Raw genomic sequence first — 15972 nt, forward strand, 5'->3', positions numbered from 1 at the left:
GGTGCGAATCACCCACATGCCATGGCATACCCCCGACACACCTCCGTTTCTATGGCAAGCGTTGATCTGTGATCGGCTGCAGAGACGTCTAGACTGAGACTGGCACTGAGCTGAGGTCATGAGCCTGATGAGGGCATGGCAGTCGACGTCGCAGTCTCGTGATCGTAGACGTAGCCCAAGTGCGTTGTTTCTTGTATTTTTTCTATTTGCCGTTGAGTCCAAGATCCAAGATAGAGAGAAGCCAGTTCAGAAGAAGGCTGTTCATCTGGAACTATTATTGTACGGTTCCTTGTGATCACACTACAACAACCATTGTTACTTAGTCTGTGGGTGGTGTGACTATGTCGACGCTAAGAGTTGCTATGGTTGGGTGCGGCCTTATTGCACCGCAGCACTTGGAAGGCTATAAACGCAGTTGTGGTCGTGCCGTTGTGGTAGCACTCATTGATACAAAGGAAGAGAACGCCACGTTATTCGCACAGGAAGTTGGTGGAAGTCCAAAGGTCGGGACTAACGTTTGCAGTTGCAACCCTTTCTTTTGGGAGATCTGTTGAAAAACACCTCCTTTCCAGATCTGATGAGTGCTCTAAAATAATTATATACGCAGATTGAGTATACACGTAATTACTTACTTACAATTTTACAAGTACTGTAGTAGTAAACCATGGTAAACCTTGCGCAGCTGATGTTTGCGGTGTCAAGTGCGGTATGGAGGCACACAACTTAATACTAGTGAACCCACTGGGCAGCACACTGGTTCACTCATTGCACTTCAATACCAAGACATTGTAGCTCATCATAGCCACTGCTGTTCAATAATCCGGCTCATGATTATCATGTGACACAATGCAATGGTAGATGCCTCGGGCTAACTAGCCGGGTACAAAGAGGGTGGCACCCAGGGGATGTCTGCATGGGAAGCAAAGCCGTGAGTGGAGATATCAAGTACTGGACCACCCCTTGGACCAGTTAAATATTTCACTCATCTTGTTTATTTTGACCTATCTTCTGGGCCGGACGACGCTAATACCAATCATTTGCGAGCTCAGCGACGGTGCCTGCCTGCCTGGCCATCACAGGAGAGAGGAATAGCGGAGCATGTGCCTGTGAGCCTCATTACTGGCTGTCTCAGACATGCATACGGTGATGTGCTGACAACTACAATGTCACATAACAGTACGGGACCATGATGTTATTGTATTGAAACACATGTCTACCATGTCCGTTCATGTGCCACTCCACAGATATTCGATGACCTGAACAAGGCTCTGGAATGGGGAGAGTTTGATGCTGTGGACATCATGACACCTCATGACCTTCATTTCGACCATGCGCTGGCGTGCATAAAGGTCAGTTCCACATCAGGGAGTACAGTCGTCCCTCTCTAATCCGGCACTTGTTTATCTGGAACCCTTGCCAACTGGCGCACTTTCTGACGAAACCGATTTTTTTCGTTCAATTCCTACATCTTAATCCGGCACTTGAATTCCGCCTCCGGCAGTGACTTTTTGAAACGAATCGCTCAAACTGCACGTAGTTTGATTTCATAATCCGGCAGTCGTAAATCGACTGTGCGTGTGTGTGCAAGAGTACGTATACATGTGAACATGTTCTGTTTTACTTTATCACTGTGTATATTCCTGGAGAAAAGTTGAGAATATAAAGCCGTGCACCAAATATTGGGGTCGACACGGAAAAACCCTGCGTTTTGACGTATGATACATGCATGCAATTGGGTAGGGCCGGGTCAGAGGGCAGGATTTCTTAATCCAGCACCCTCGTTAATCCAGCAGAAAATGCCGTAGCAAAAGGTGCCGGATTAGAGAGGGACGACTGTACTAAAAAAAAAGCCGTTCCTCCCCACACATCATATGTTGAGACCTACATGTACATAACAATGAATGATCGTTGTCTATGCTGATCTCTAGGCCAACAAGCATATTCTGCTGGAGAAGCCAATGGCGATTAATCTTCAAGAATGCGAGAAGCTGCTGACAGCTGGGCAGGATCATGTCACGCAGAACAAGAAGGTGTTTATGATCGGAGAGAATGCACAGTACTGGCCAGAGGTTAGTTCATGGCAGTCTCGGTGGCAGACTGCGGCAATGTAAATGCAACGTTACGGATGAAAATGAAATTCATATTGGATTCCGGTCCCAGTTCCGAGTACCCGGTTGCCTGTGAGGCCCACGGGCAGCAGTGGTACCCATCTACCATGCAGTACACAGCCCTAATAATGTATTACACTCAGTGACAGTACAACACGGTCGGGTGCCGAAGAACAAACAGGCTAGGATTTCACCAAGCACAGCGTGCCGTAGCTTTACCGATATATACCCGGTGACTCGACTATGCATAGACTGCCATACATTGAAATATGAACAGCCTAGGCCTACAGGGCTGACCCCGATCCCCTCTTCTTCAGCACCAGGCAGTACTGCGGGACAATGGCCACTTTTTACTCAACTGTAGCAAAGAAGCATGCTGCAGTAGGCCGATCATACAGCTGGCGGTGCAAGTGGCGCAAGTAGAGTTTTATAGAGCAGTAAGCGTCTTTTACAAGCAAACTGATATACCTGATCAACACTGATCAACACTGATCAACACTGATCAACACTGATCAATACCGAATATAACATGATTGAACAGAATTAATGTGCACCCTGCAATATAATTTTAAATACTGATGCTACAATGCCCGCTACACCTACTGCAAGCCAGGGTGACACGACATCACTGGCCGCTACTGCAAGCCAGGGTGACACCACACACTGCAAATTGCGCATTGATTACACACAATTAGTTAGGCCTTAGGGTTTGATGATCCTAAACGTTTTCGTTGCCATTAAAACAATGCTATATTTCTATGAGTACAACACTGTGTTTCGACATCAATCCCGGTTTAATGTCCTGATTGGTTATTCTCGATATGGCAGGTTGTCAAAGTGAAGGAAATCATTGACAGCGGACGCATCGGTGATGTGTATTTTGCAAAGGCATCCTACTGCGTGACCAAACTCAGGTGATTAAAACAGTTTGCTCCACGGCCATGCGGCCATGTCTGTGCATGTAACTAATCACGTCTATTGAAAACATATCACTGTCTTCGTGTAGAGAGACGTACATGTCTCGCAAGTTCCTGACACCTCTGACATACTGTACAAAGCCGATGCAGGTTACATGTAATTTTGTGTGTAAAAAAGCTTTAAAAATTTTAAGGGCTTTAAAAATACAGGCCCGTCACACTGACTTTGGAGGCGGGGGGGGGGGGGGGGGGGGCCATCCGAAGCTCCGAAGTGGGGTCGGGGTCCCCCGGGAAACTTTTTCAAAAATTGAAGCCAATTGCAAGCATTTCAGGACATTTGGTGCCATTTCAGTGTATGTAACTACAATACTAGAAAGGAGAAGGACAAAATGTTACGAGTTATGACTAACTGTCCACCAACGTAGCCAGATATTATACAGTTAGCGAGTGCGACAAAATGGCACAAAACTGACAAGGAGTACTGAGACATTGAGAAGTGTTGAAGCTATAGGTGTCAGGTCGCCGAATGTCTCATGACAGTACTCCTTGTCAGTTTTGTGCCATTTTCTCGCACTCGCTTACTGTATAAGATCTGGTTACGTTGGTGGACAGTTAGTCATAACTCGTAACATTTTGTCCTTCTCCTTTTTCACCATAATTTTATTGGCTCACCATCCGAGTTGAATACTAGAAAGACTTTTTGATTCTGCAACAAACCAAGAAGACGCTACGATCTAGGACAAGGATTCTTCGTTATTCGCTATGTTTGCGCATGCGATCATTGCGCTTTGTTGCAGTGTGCACCAAAAAAATGGCCGCAATTTCCTTGTATGTCTTATATCTTCCGACTTTGGATGGCGTAGCCAATATTCATTTGAGCCATAATTTGAGATTATTTTAAAAACTGCACTTAGTTCCCGTATCCAATCAGCACGCGCGAATCTGTGGGCATTTGTCACGTAGAAATTGCCGACATTGACGCGGAAATGCGATTAATAATAATACTTAGCTGCTGTACTATATACTCCCCATGTAGCACAAGATCGTCCTTTCTAGAACAATATTCAGGAAAAAAACAGGATATTCCCTCAACCAGTGAATATCTTAGAAGATTAGAGCATTCTATTCAGTTCATGTTTCTTTCTGTAACAGGAAGCATACTAGCTCCACTCGACGCTACAAATCAATCTCACTCCTTCTGGACTAACCAAGAACTGAGGGGAACCCTCGTCGTGGCCAGCTTCATATTTTCAGAATAAAATGTAGGGAGTCGTATTCGACTCCCTGCTGTATTCGGAGTACGGTGTAAGAGGTTGAATAAGGATGTGTAGTTGGATGGCAAATGAAGTGTGTTCCTAAACGGGGATAGTGTGTAGAGAGTACTAGCTGTTCATGATACATGAAATAATAATAATTACAGATGGAATCCTGATAATTCGAACCTCGAAATGCCAGGAAAAAGCTTCTAATTAGCCGGACATTCTAATTATCCGAACATGAACCCACAACACAATATGTATATCAAAATGCTCTCATGGTCACGCAGAGTTGCGCTATGGACCTTAGACACAGATTTCACGGATACTGAACTGACCGGCACAGCCTGCTCATGCAAACTGAACTGACCAGTACAGTGTGCATTGAAGTTCGAATTACACTTTGCTAACTTCGAATTATCAGCACAAATCCCACACATTTTCTATGTAAGTGGAATCCGTGGAACTTCGAATTAACTGGACATGTCTGGTTCAAGGTTCGAATTATCAGAAAAAATTATGTGGGAATCGTATTGACAGAAATCGGTCCCGGAAAAACTTCTAATTAAGCGGGGTGTTCGAATTAAGCCATATTCGAATTATCCGGATTCCACCTGTATTAATTTTGGGATCATCATACAGAGCATGCAGACATGCGGAAGGAGTGTAAATAATGACGGCGAAATGAGAATGGGAAGCCAACGGTGATATGTATTGGAAAGTAGACTAGCAGTAACATTACAAATGGGAACGGGAGAAGCAGTCTCAAAGACCATTCCTGTCACACTTTCCCAATCATGGTGTGTGTGTGTGTGTGTGTGTGTGTGTGTGTGTGTGTGTGTGTGTGTGTGTGTGTGTGTGTGTGTGTGTGTGTGTGTGTGTGTGTGTGTGTGTGTGTGTGTGTGTGTGTGTGTGTGTGTGTGTGTGTGTGTGTAGGTGGGTGGGTGTGTGCGTGGGTGTGCAGGTGTATGTGTGTGGGTGTGGGTGTGTGTGGGTGTGCAGGTGTGTGTGTGTGTGTGTGTGTGTGTGTGTGTGTGTGTGTGTGTGTGTGTGTGTGTGTGTGTGTGTGTGTGTGTGTGTGTGTGTGTGTGTGTGTGTGTGTGTGTGTGTGTGTGTGTGGTGTAATCCCAGCACAAGTTGCTATGTCTACCATAGCTGTTCGCTATCATCGCTTCCGCGATGGGCAGATCTGAGGTCTGAGGTGTGTGTGTGTGTGTGTGTGTGTGTGTGTGTGTCTGTGTATTTGTGTACATGTATGTGTTTACACGTGCATGCGCGTCTGTGTGTATGCGCGTCTGTGTGTATGTGCAATGATTGTGAATGTGCATTCATTTCCAAGCTGCCCGTTAGAGATGCGTGTGGACAGCAAACGCTGGGAGTTCAATCCAGCTCGGGTTGGTGGTGGAATCCTTATGGGCGGCAGTTGTCACTGGCTGAGACCACTACGGATGTGGTAAGGGCAGCTCAGCTAATTATTATTAATTTGAAATGTTCACTGGTTTGAGGGAAAGATGCAAACGGGACAGTCTGAAGCCTGAGAAATTGACTGTCACCACGAAGACTCCAACCAGGGACCTTGGCTTGAGACCAGCAATGCAACCACTGAGCTATGATGTAGCTGTCATCCCAAGGGCCAGCAGAGAGTGTTCAACATTTTCTTCTGATTCCTCAGAATTTGAAGCAGTTGATAATTACAATCGCCACCATGTACCAACCGTGTACAAAATGTATTCAATTAGGTTCTTACTTACCAATTTTCACTCTCTGCTTGAGTACAGGTCAATGGTGTTTCTTATTGAGATATTTGTCTCAATGTGTGTGTGTTTTTTTGCTTGTTTGCTGCTTTGTGTGTAATGCCATGCTGGTCGTGTAAGGCTGGGTGAAGTGGATGAAGTGGTGGGCACTGTCAGTGAAAGCGCATTTGAGGGCATGCCAGCCGGATATGAAACGCAGGCACAGGCCCTGCTGAGATTCAAGAATGGCAAGACCGCTTGCTTCCAAGGGCTTTATGCAAGCCATGCCTTGTCGGACACGCCATTCTTCCAAGTATATGGATCAAAGGTAGGCCGGGAGGTTGTAGCATGCAGTCGATTGAGCCCGCCGCATCTTAAAAGCTACTGAAAGGGAGTCTGCGGCCGCTGTGGGTAGTTAATCAGTATACTGTACTAGCATACTACTACGAGTCATGAGAGGAATGATTGGCTAGTGCAGTGTAGTACGGCCTTAGTGAGAGTTTGTCATGAATGTCACCACATCATGAAGACTACTTACGATGTCCAACGACGACTCTGATTACCCAGCTGATGGCACGCGTACATTGTGAATCCGAGTATTCCCAATGTCGCCTCCATCTCATCATATAATTATACTCTCCTGCATGTTTGTCTCTGCTGCTCATCACAAACTACTTAAATCTGAACTTGTTTGCTTCTTCTCTGAATGCACTCGTTGCTAGCTGCCGAGATTTGTTTTCTTGTAGTTGCATCATTGCATTCCGCATGATCCGCGCTTGCATGATGCACGCACGCACGCACACACATACGGTGGTGGTTGGCAAGTTTGGATTATGGTTGAAGGTGAAGTTTTTAGAAAGGAAACTGTGGTATGAGAATGAGTCTGATGAGTCTGTCTTCCCCTACCGTTCTCGACATGGTGCTGTAGAGACCAGGATTTGGAACCAACGCGTCCAACAACTTTCGTTTTTTTACGATGGACGGAGAGGTTGAACAGACAACAACGAACGATGGAGAGGAGTCCTTGGATCAGACGACTGAGAGGCAAAGCACATCTCACGTCCTGGACCAAGTGGTTTACAACGACCTAGTCAAGAAGCGAGGCAGGGCCAAGGGAAGGGTGACGCGAGTAAGGAGGAGGATCGAACATGAACTCCGTAAAACGGAGGAGAAATTCGTTAGTCTGTTGTCACTTCAGAGTGATGTTGAGAAAATCCTACCCTTGATTGACACAGTGAACGACCTGTCCGAACAGATTGGTACCCTGCTGGAGAACTGCGAGGCAGACGAGCGTGTGGAAGACGCACTAATTGATTTGGAAGCCTGGGATGATGGCTTTGACCACGAATGCACAAGTGTGTCGGACGCACGTGCACTACTCGACTATAGAGGGGTAGGGACACATTCACCAGTGGTGACGGAGCTTGCTGCAGAGGCAGCAACACCCCAGAAGGCCACCCGGCACGATACAACACAGGAGGTAGTGGTCGTGGACAGTGATGGGACGGACAGGCCCACGGGCGAACTGCTGGAATCAAAGGAATTGCCGGCAACAGGCACGGGCGACACGGAATCTGCTGCAGGCAGACTGGACAGCCCTAGCACGGGTGTGGAGGCAAGGCGTAGCACAATGTCCACAGGCACGGACATCAGTGCTACTACTCAGAACCCTGTGGCTCAGGCTCAGCATACGGATACAACACAGGCCCAGCCAACTGTCCCGACACCAACCAATTCCCCGGACATGATACAGGCCATGGCATTAGCGGCAGCGCACGCTGCAACCGCGGCAGCTGGCCTCAGTACTGCCCCACAGCCATCACGCCTCAACGTCCAGCTGCCAAAGCTGACTCTACCGTCCTTTTCTGGCAAGGTGATTGAGTGGCCAGAGTTTTGGGAGCGATTCCAGTCTTCCATCGACAACCAGCCCATTGCGGATGTCAGCAAGTTCTCATACCTGAAATCTTGCCTTTCCGGCGATGCGGCGAAGGCCATAGCGGGCATCTCATTGACAAGTGCAAACTATACCACCGTCAAGGATCTGTTGAAGACGAAGTATGGTTCAGCGGAGATCATCATTGCATCCCTGTACAGCCGTTTGGAAGCACTACCGGCACCACCCAACAGGCCCATGGAGATCCATCGAAGTTTCGAAACTGTGGAGTGTCTCCTTCGACAGCTGGAAACACAGGGAGAGAAGTTGGCAGATCAACGTCTCCTGTGCCAAAAGCTGTGGGGCAAGGTTCCACTCGAGGTTGCCACCAAGTTTGAGGAGTGGCGTGGTATCAGCAACGCCGGCCAGCCCTGGAAACTAACCACTCTACGAGAGTATATGGCCAAGTACACAACTCTACAAGAGCAACTCCGCCAGCGGACTGGCCAAGGCCCTCCGAACAAACCTGACACTGTTGGAGTGCAGCCAAAGCAACTCTTTAGCACAGCGGATGCACTGGCAGCTCACCCTGATACCCAAGGACGACCACAACGTTCCCGTCGTGGTTGCATATTCTGCGATGGCCAACATATGGACAACGATTGCTCACGCTACACATCTTCTGCTGCCAGGAAACAACGATTAATGGAGCTACGTCGTTGCTTTATTTGCTTGGGTTCCGGTCACCGCAGCCAGGAATGTTACCGACGGCAAACACAGACCTGCCGGATGTGCAAGCGCCCAAGTCACCATCACCATACCATCTGCTCGCAGAGTCGCCAGCCATCTGGTGTAGGTTCGCATTCCACCCGACGAGCTGACGGTTCATCTTCCACGGCAGCGGTGGCAACTTCTGACACTACAACCGCTACGTGCACACCCACTCAGGTTCCAGGTCAGGCAGTTGCTTCGGACCAGACAGTTGCTTCGGACCAGTCATCGTGTCTCCTGCAAGCAACAGGATCAACTGTCACACTCCAAACCGCCACAACGAATGTGCAAGGCAACAATGGTACAATCACCACCGCTCGCGTTCTTCTTGATTCAGGCAGCCATCGCACATACTTCACGGAGGCTTTGGCAAGGCAGCTCTCCCTGCGCCATACTCGCCATGAATGGCTGTCCGTGTCAACCTTTGGTGCCACCAAACACCACACAGCACAGGTACCGATCTCCGACCTGTTCATTCATCTCAAGGATGGTACAACGAAGGCCATCGAAGGCAGCGTCTTACCGCACATCACAAACCCGGTTCTCCGTCCTGCGGTTGCACACCCCGACATCACGACCTTGCAGCAACTGCAACACGACAACCAGTTAGCTGATGCGATTAACGCCGAAGATGAACGGCTAAAGATCGACATACTCATTGGGTCTGATTATCTGTGGGACTTCGTGCAGGGCCATGTGCAACCTCTACCATCAGGCCTCAACCTTCTGCCAACCTCCCTCGGCTACGTGGTCACCGGCAAGACGGACACCTCTCCCACCACTGCCCTACCGGCAACCACTCTGATCGCAGCCGCAGCCGACGTTTCACACGAGGAGGTTCTGCCTCTTAAGCACTCCATTCCGGATTTATGGAGCCTCGAAACGCTTGGGATAGAGCACCCGTCTCCCGTGAAAGACGATGACGTAGCCTTACAACATTTCCACTCAACAGTGGAGTGCACCGATAATCGCTACATCGTTCGCTGGCCATGGAACGGCCAGCAGCAGTTTCTCCCGGACAACTACGGATTGACGTTGGGCCGGTTCCGGACTCTATCGCGGCGGCTAAGCACCGACTCGTCACTACTTGAGCAGTATGACAAGGTGATCCAGCAGCAAGCCGACATGGGCATCATTGAGCAGATGACACCGGATTCTGTCACTGGTCCGCAACTCCATTATCTACCCCACCAGCCAGTTCTAACTCCAACGAAGACGACGACCAAGTTGCGTGTCGTTTATGATGCCTCGGCCAAGGCACGGCGTCACAACAAGAGCTTGAACAACTGTCTGCTACGTGGACCCGTGTTGCTCCCCAACCTTGCCGGAGTTCTTATGCGACTCCGCATCACACCCATTCTGCTGGTAGCCGATATCGAGAAGGCATTCTTGCAACTTGACATCTGGCCGCCAGACCGGGACGTGACACGCTTCCTTTGGTATCGCGATCCAACTAATCCCACAGCAACTCCGGACAACATCGCGGTCTATCGGTTTCGGAGAGTACCGTTCGGCATCGTGAGCAGTCCATTTCTGCTAGCGGCAACAATCCAACACCATCTAGCAAATGATGAAGATGCGGATGTCGGTCGCTTGGTGTCCCGCAATATCTACGTGGATAACGTATTCATCGGTGTCGACACCCCGGAAGAAGGGTACGATATGTGCAACCGAACTACATCCGTATTCTCTCGCTCGTCCATGCGGCTACGTGAGTGGGCATCTAACAACAGCCACGCTACGACAGCTATGGATGCCAAGGAAAGGGCACAGGGCGACAGTGTCAACGTTCTTGGAATCACGTGGCACACCAAGGATGACAGTCTACAGCTCGCTTGTCCTCGAACCCAACCCAGCACCGACCCGGTTTGGACTAAGCGCGCTGTCCTGAAGTATGCTGCATCATTGTACGATCCATTGGGACTGGTTGCTCCGGTCACATTTCGTATCAAGGTCTTCTTACGCTCTCTGTGGCAAGCTGGTATGGACTGGGACACTGTCTTGACTGGACACCTACTGGACACCTGGCTGACCCTCCATGCAGCCTCGAGCGAGGTCAGCTCGTTATCGTTCCCCAGGCAAATCAACCCAATTGCTAATGGAACCGATGCTACCTACCAGCTACACGTCTTCACCGATGCGTCACAACTGGGCTTTGCAACTGTGGTCTACCTCCGCACAACCATAGCCATGATGACAACCTGTGAGCTCCTCTTCGGCAAGACACGTCTTGCACCGCTGAAGTCCAAGGACGGCAAGCCTAACGGTCTCACCCTGCCACGGCTGGAACTACTTGGCGTGACGATTGGTTCACGGGCAGCCCGATTCTGCAAAGATGAACTCGATCTCCCACTTACCAGCATCACCCTATGGACGGACGCGCGTTGTGTTCTGCATTGGATCAAATCATCCAAGCCACTGTCCGTATTCGTGGCCAACCGTGTGTCAGAGATTCGTACTTGCGGCGAGTTCTTGTCCTTCCGCCATGTTCCTGGAGAGTGCAACCCTGCTGATGTCGCTAGCCGAGGCGGTTTGGTGGCCGATCTTCAGGAGTCATGGTGGCACGGTCCGGACTGGTTACGTACCACATCAGATCACTGGCCAGACGAGGACCTCACACTCTCAGCTGACGAATCCGACCTAGCCAGCAAGGAGGAGCAAGCACCAACGCTTCATACCGCAAGCCTGGTGACTGGTGGCAGCGATCGTGCTACTGACCAACCTAGTCCACACACCATTCCATCTGGTCTCGGCAGCGTGCTTACGAGAGCAAGCAGTTTGAGGAAGGTCCTGAGAATCACTGCTCTGTGCATGAAGTTCCTGAAGAAACTGCGTCCCAACTCACCACGTCTCTCTCAGATCAGCAACAGCTACGACATCGTGTCACAAGACATACAGGCTGCGCGAGATTGGTGGACTCGAATGGTACAACGCGAGGCCTTCCCTGACATCTTCAAAGCTATCAAGACCAATGCCAAGCACAGTTCAGTTGCTAACCTTGGTGTTGTGATCGACGACGACAGCATACTGCGATGCGCCGGAAGACTGAGCAACGCTGAACTACCAACTGACCAGAAACTACCGAAGCTGCTACCAACGTATCACGCGTTCACGAAGCATGTCATCAGCGAAGTCCATGGACGGCTTCTGCATGCAGGTGTTCGACACACCCTGGCCCAGACAAGGCAAGAGTTCTGGATCATACGTGGCCGTGCTATCGTTCGCCGTATCCTGGATCAGTGCTCGGTTTGCCGAAGACACGAAGGGCGTCCGTTCAAGTTGCCGTCCATGCCCCCATGGCCCAAGGAACGGATTACCAGAGCACTTCCATTCACGTACGTTGGTCTTGACTACCTCGGACCGCTATTGATCCGCACCGGCACGGAGAAAGGCAAGGTATGGATCAACCTAGTAACCTGCCTAACCACACGAGCTGTACACCTGGACATAGTCTCTGGCCTATCTGCAGCAGCCTTCTTGAACAGCATGAGACGGTTCGCGGCGAGACGAGGCAAGCCAAAGTCTATTGTGTGTGACAACGCACCCCAGTTCAAGTTGGTACGCTCTGTCCTGGACGATCATCTGAAGCTGATTCTTGCCAACCCAGACCTGCTATCGTATCTCTCAACGGAGAATATCGAATGGAGCTTCACAACAGAGTTTGCGCCATGGAAGGGCGGTGTGTACGAGAGGCTGGTGAGCATTGTCAAGAGAGCCTTGAGGAAGAGTCTTGGAAGGTGCCTCCTGACTCTAGACCAGCTCGCAACCCTGACAGCCGAAGTGGAAGGCATGATCAATACGAGGCCGCTCACATATGTTGACGACGACGATGTGTCCTCATTCTCACCCCTGACACCGTCACATTTCCTCTGTGGAGGAAGAACGGCAACCGGTTTTCAGACGGACAGCGACGAGGAGGACGGTCCGGAGACACCAGCAGCCAAGGTCACGAGGATGTGGAAACGGCAACAGATACAACTGGATGTAGCATGGAAGGTGTGGGAAGATGAGTACCTCCCTGCTCTGCGCGAAGCATCAATGAGTCAACACCGACAGTCACGGAGTAGCATCTCTCGGACACCAACAGTCGGAGAAGTGGTCGTAATCCAAGAGACCGGCCAGCCACGTGGAAGTTGGAGACTCGGCAGAGTGGTAGAAATCTTACCTGGAGTCGATGGCCAAGTCAGAGCTGTCAAGCTGAAGACGGCTAAATCGAAGGCAGTGTTGTCGAGACCGATCAGCAAGCTCTATCCGCTCGAGCTGCACGTTGTGGATGACGTCGGAGCAGTGGAGGCTGGTGATATGGAACACCGCACGGCACCGGCGACGGCTATGGAACAGGCAATGGCGGACGAAGCTGCTCCAACCATGTTCCAGCCTAGGCGGGCAAATCGCAAAGCAGCAGAGAAGGCCCGTGAGCGTATCGCAGAGTGGGTAAGATAACTTTCGTTGTCGGGAATGTCATGAATGTCACCACATCATGAAGACTACTTACGATGTCCAACGACGACTCTGATTACCCAGCTGATGGCACGCGTACATTGTGAATCCGAGTATTCCCAATGTCGCCTCCATCTCATCATATAATTATACTCTCCTGCATGTTTGTCTCTGCTGCTCATCACAAACTACTTAAATCTGAACTTGTTTGCTTCTTCTCTGAATGCACTCGTTGCTAGCTGCCGAGATTTGTTTTCTTGTAGTTGCATCATTGCATTCCGCATGATCCGCGCTTGCATGATGCACGCACGCACGCACACACATACGGTGGTGGTTGGCAAGTTTGGATTATGGTTGAAGGTGAAGTTTTTAGAAAGGAAACTGTGGTATGAGAATGAGTCTGATGAGTCTGTCTTCCCCTACCGTTCTCGACAGAGTTAGGGGCCGTTTACATGAGAAAAATAAGCCCGGGCTTATTCAACCCTAGGCTTACGATAAGCCCGCCTAGATCAGTCACCCAGTCATTTTAGAGCGCGCGTTTACATGGTCAGGCGGGCTTATTCAGCTCGCCCCGAGCTGAACTAGCCCTACCCTTGACCCCCGAGCTTATCCAACCCCCAGGGCTTATTTTGTCATGTAAACGGTCAAGAAGGGCTTATAAGCGAGTTTTTCCGTATTTTTCGATTTTGCCTCGTGAACCTGAGAGAATGTGGCCGTGGACAGTGCGTCTCTTTTATTTATTTCTTGGTATGTTTTCTTCTAGTTTTTGTCCAGTGGAAGGTCCTAGCCCATCCTTCACCTTCTCGAAAAATAAGTGACAATTGGAAAGGCAGTAGAAACCTGAGCCGGCATTTCTTGATCCAAATTTCATCAAACACGAACATTTACCACTGCGTTCATGTGCGATTTGAAAAATATAATGCGCGCAGAACTCGCAGTCACTCACCTGAACTCAGCCCCGTACAACCGTCATGTAAACGGTTGAAAAATAAGCCCGAGGCGAATAAGCCCGGGCTTATTTTCCTCATGTAAACGGCCCCTTAGTATACTCAGCATGGCATGGCGTAGTTAGCCTCACCAAGAGTAAAATCAGTAGCTCATATAAATTATACTCCTGTCAGCACAACGAGAGAGGTTCCTGAGCCTGTCCAGTAGAGTGCTCCTGTCAGCACACTACCGTCGTCACACTGCCGTCTAGTGTCATGTGTTGTATGGCTTGATAGGCACATGGAGTTTTAGGTATAAGATCCCAAACAAGATAAGAATGTAAGAAGTGGTGTCGAGGACTGGTGAAGTTGCTGCAATAGGGTTCTAAATTGTCGCAGACCCACACAAACTAGAATATGCATGCAATTGCAGTACGGTATTGAAATGACCTTTTTTTGGTCTTCCTACACTTCTGCTTTTCTTATCCAGGGTGAGATAACTATTGGTGGAGGTTTCAAAGCAGGTGTGACCGTATATGACCGTGAGCATGTGAATGGTGAGAGTCAGGGCCCTGCGCTCGGCTACTCGGAATCCTTTCCACCGGAGATCGGAGCGTTCGTCAGTGCGGCACTAGATGGCAAGCCACTGGATGCCGACGCTATGTATTGCAGCGGTGAGCCTCGCATTTCCTGGGCTATTTACCGCTCCTTGGAGAGCAAGCAGTGGGAGAAAGTTTGGGACAGCTAGGAATGCTCACTCGAAAACAAGTTACTAGTAGTCTTTATAAATTATAGTGCAGGCAGCAGCTGCTGCTGCTCCTGCTGTGCAAGTCACATCACTGTTAATCCATGTGGCTTAGCTTGTTTTGTACGAAGTATTTGGCACAGGCAGCATCTAGGTCACCTGTCTGCAGATATTTGACTCAGATCATAATTATTGCTTTCAGCAAGGGCGATGTCCAGATCTATAGCACGCAGCATTGTGCTCAGATTCTGTGATACCTATATCATAATAATATTATGCTGTACTTCGTTTACTGAGCTGGCTACACAAATGATTGTCTTCTTTGCAGTGTATTCCCGAATCTGCGGCACTAACTTATTGACAGTAACTTCATCAAAGATTACTCATTGCAACTAACCTTTAGACGTATTACTTGCTTGAAGACTTGCTTGAAGACTTGCTTATGTCCTTCTACTTTCTTACAGTGTACATACAACTCAGGTTTTGAGGTACATAATGCTATTTTGAATCTTTCTTGGATGAAATAATTATGTCTTTCAATTTTCTGAATAAAGTGGAATTGCCACGAGATTGAACAAGTGCTTCTTCGGAACTGATTGCGGCTCGCTGGCAAGTTGGACCCCTCTGAGTGACATATGTATGGAGGTTATGTTACACCCCTACGTATGGAGAGGTTATGCGATTACACGTACATGTACAGCATCAGTTGAGATGCTTTGGCGAAGTCGCGGACTCGCGGTACAGCGCTGCACTTGCACTAGCGACTCACTCTTCATACTTAGCGCTCATTAAAAAATCCGCTGACTCGCATTATACTTAGCGTCCATTAGAAAATCCGCCATGAAGTCATTCGCATAACCTATAGTTCAGTGCACGCGGACACTGATCTGGCTCAGACTGGCTGTGCGTGTGTATGACCTGATGACTAGTGAGTTCCAATCTTTGAGCAGGTCTATTTCTTCTGTCGCTTGGTCCACCTATGGCCTAGCTGTAAACATGGTGAACATGGCCTGATTTGATTGTGCCTGATTCACACGGTGATTGTGCCCGTTTTGCTAGTTTACTCATAGAAATGTTTTACTCTGAACATTCTCATATCACACCCATGCAAGCGGGCGCAAGGGTCAGTGTCTCCATGTATGCAGCAAGGAGAGTACGGTACCGGTAGATTACTGTATACGAAACAACCAGTTATGTGACAGA

The 15972-nt window shown here is 49.2% G+C and overlaps 1 protein-coding gene across 1 annotated transcript; it reads left to right on the forward strand.

The window, feature by feature from the left end:
- The first annotated feature begins 143 nt into the window (after nt 1–143).
- Nucleotides 144–15339, forward strand: LOC135805578 (myo-inositol 2-dehydrogenase-like). The gene is made up of 7 exons (XM_065319638.1): nt 144–503; nt 1245–1349; nt 1929–2069; nt 2937–3022; nt 5621–5734; nt 6156–6342; nt 14515–15339. Exons 1-7 carry the CDS (start codon nt 342–344, stop codon nt 14770–14772), a joined length of 1053 nt encoding a protein of 350 aa, XP_065175710.1. The 5' UTR covers nt 144–341; the 3' UTR covers nt 14773–15339.
- Nucleotides 15340–15972: the final 633 nt, after the last annotated feature.

The sequence above is a fragment of the Sycon ciliatum genome, chromosome 1 (genome assembly GCF_964019385.1).
Source record: "Sycon ciliatum chromosome 1, ocSycCili1.1, whole genome shotgun sequence".
In the NCBI taxonomy this organism is placed as follows: domain Eukaryota; kingdom Metazoa; phylum Porifera; class Calcarea; order Leucosolenida; family Sycettidae; genus Sycon; species Sycon ciliatum.

Bases quoted from the DNA above. Each gene is read 5' to 3' on its own strand.
- LOC135805578 (XM_065319638.1), top strand. From the start codon at position 342: ATGTCGACGCTAAGAGTTGCTATGGTTGGGTGCGGCCTTATTGCACCG. The intron at 2,070-2,936 runs GTTAGTTCATGG...TCGATATGGCAG, and splicing joins ATGCACAGTACTGGCCAGAG to GTTGTCAAAGTGAAGGAAAT. The intron at 6,343-14,514 runs GTAGGCCGGGAG...TTTCTTATCCAG, and splicing joins TCCAAGTATATGGATCAAAG to GGTGAGATAACTATTGGTGG.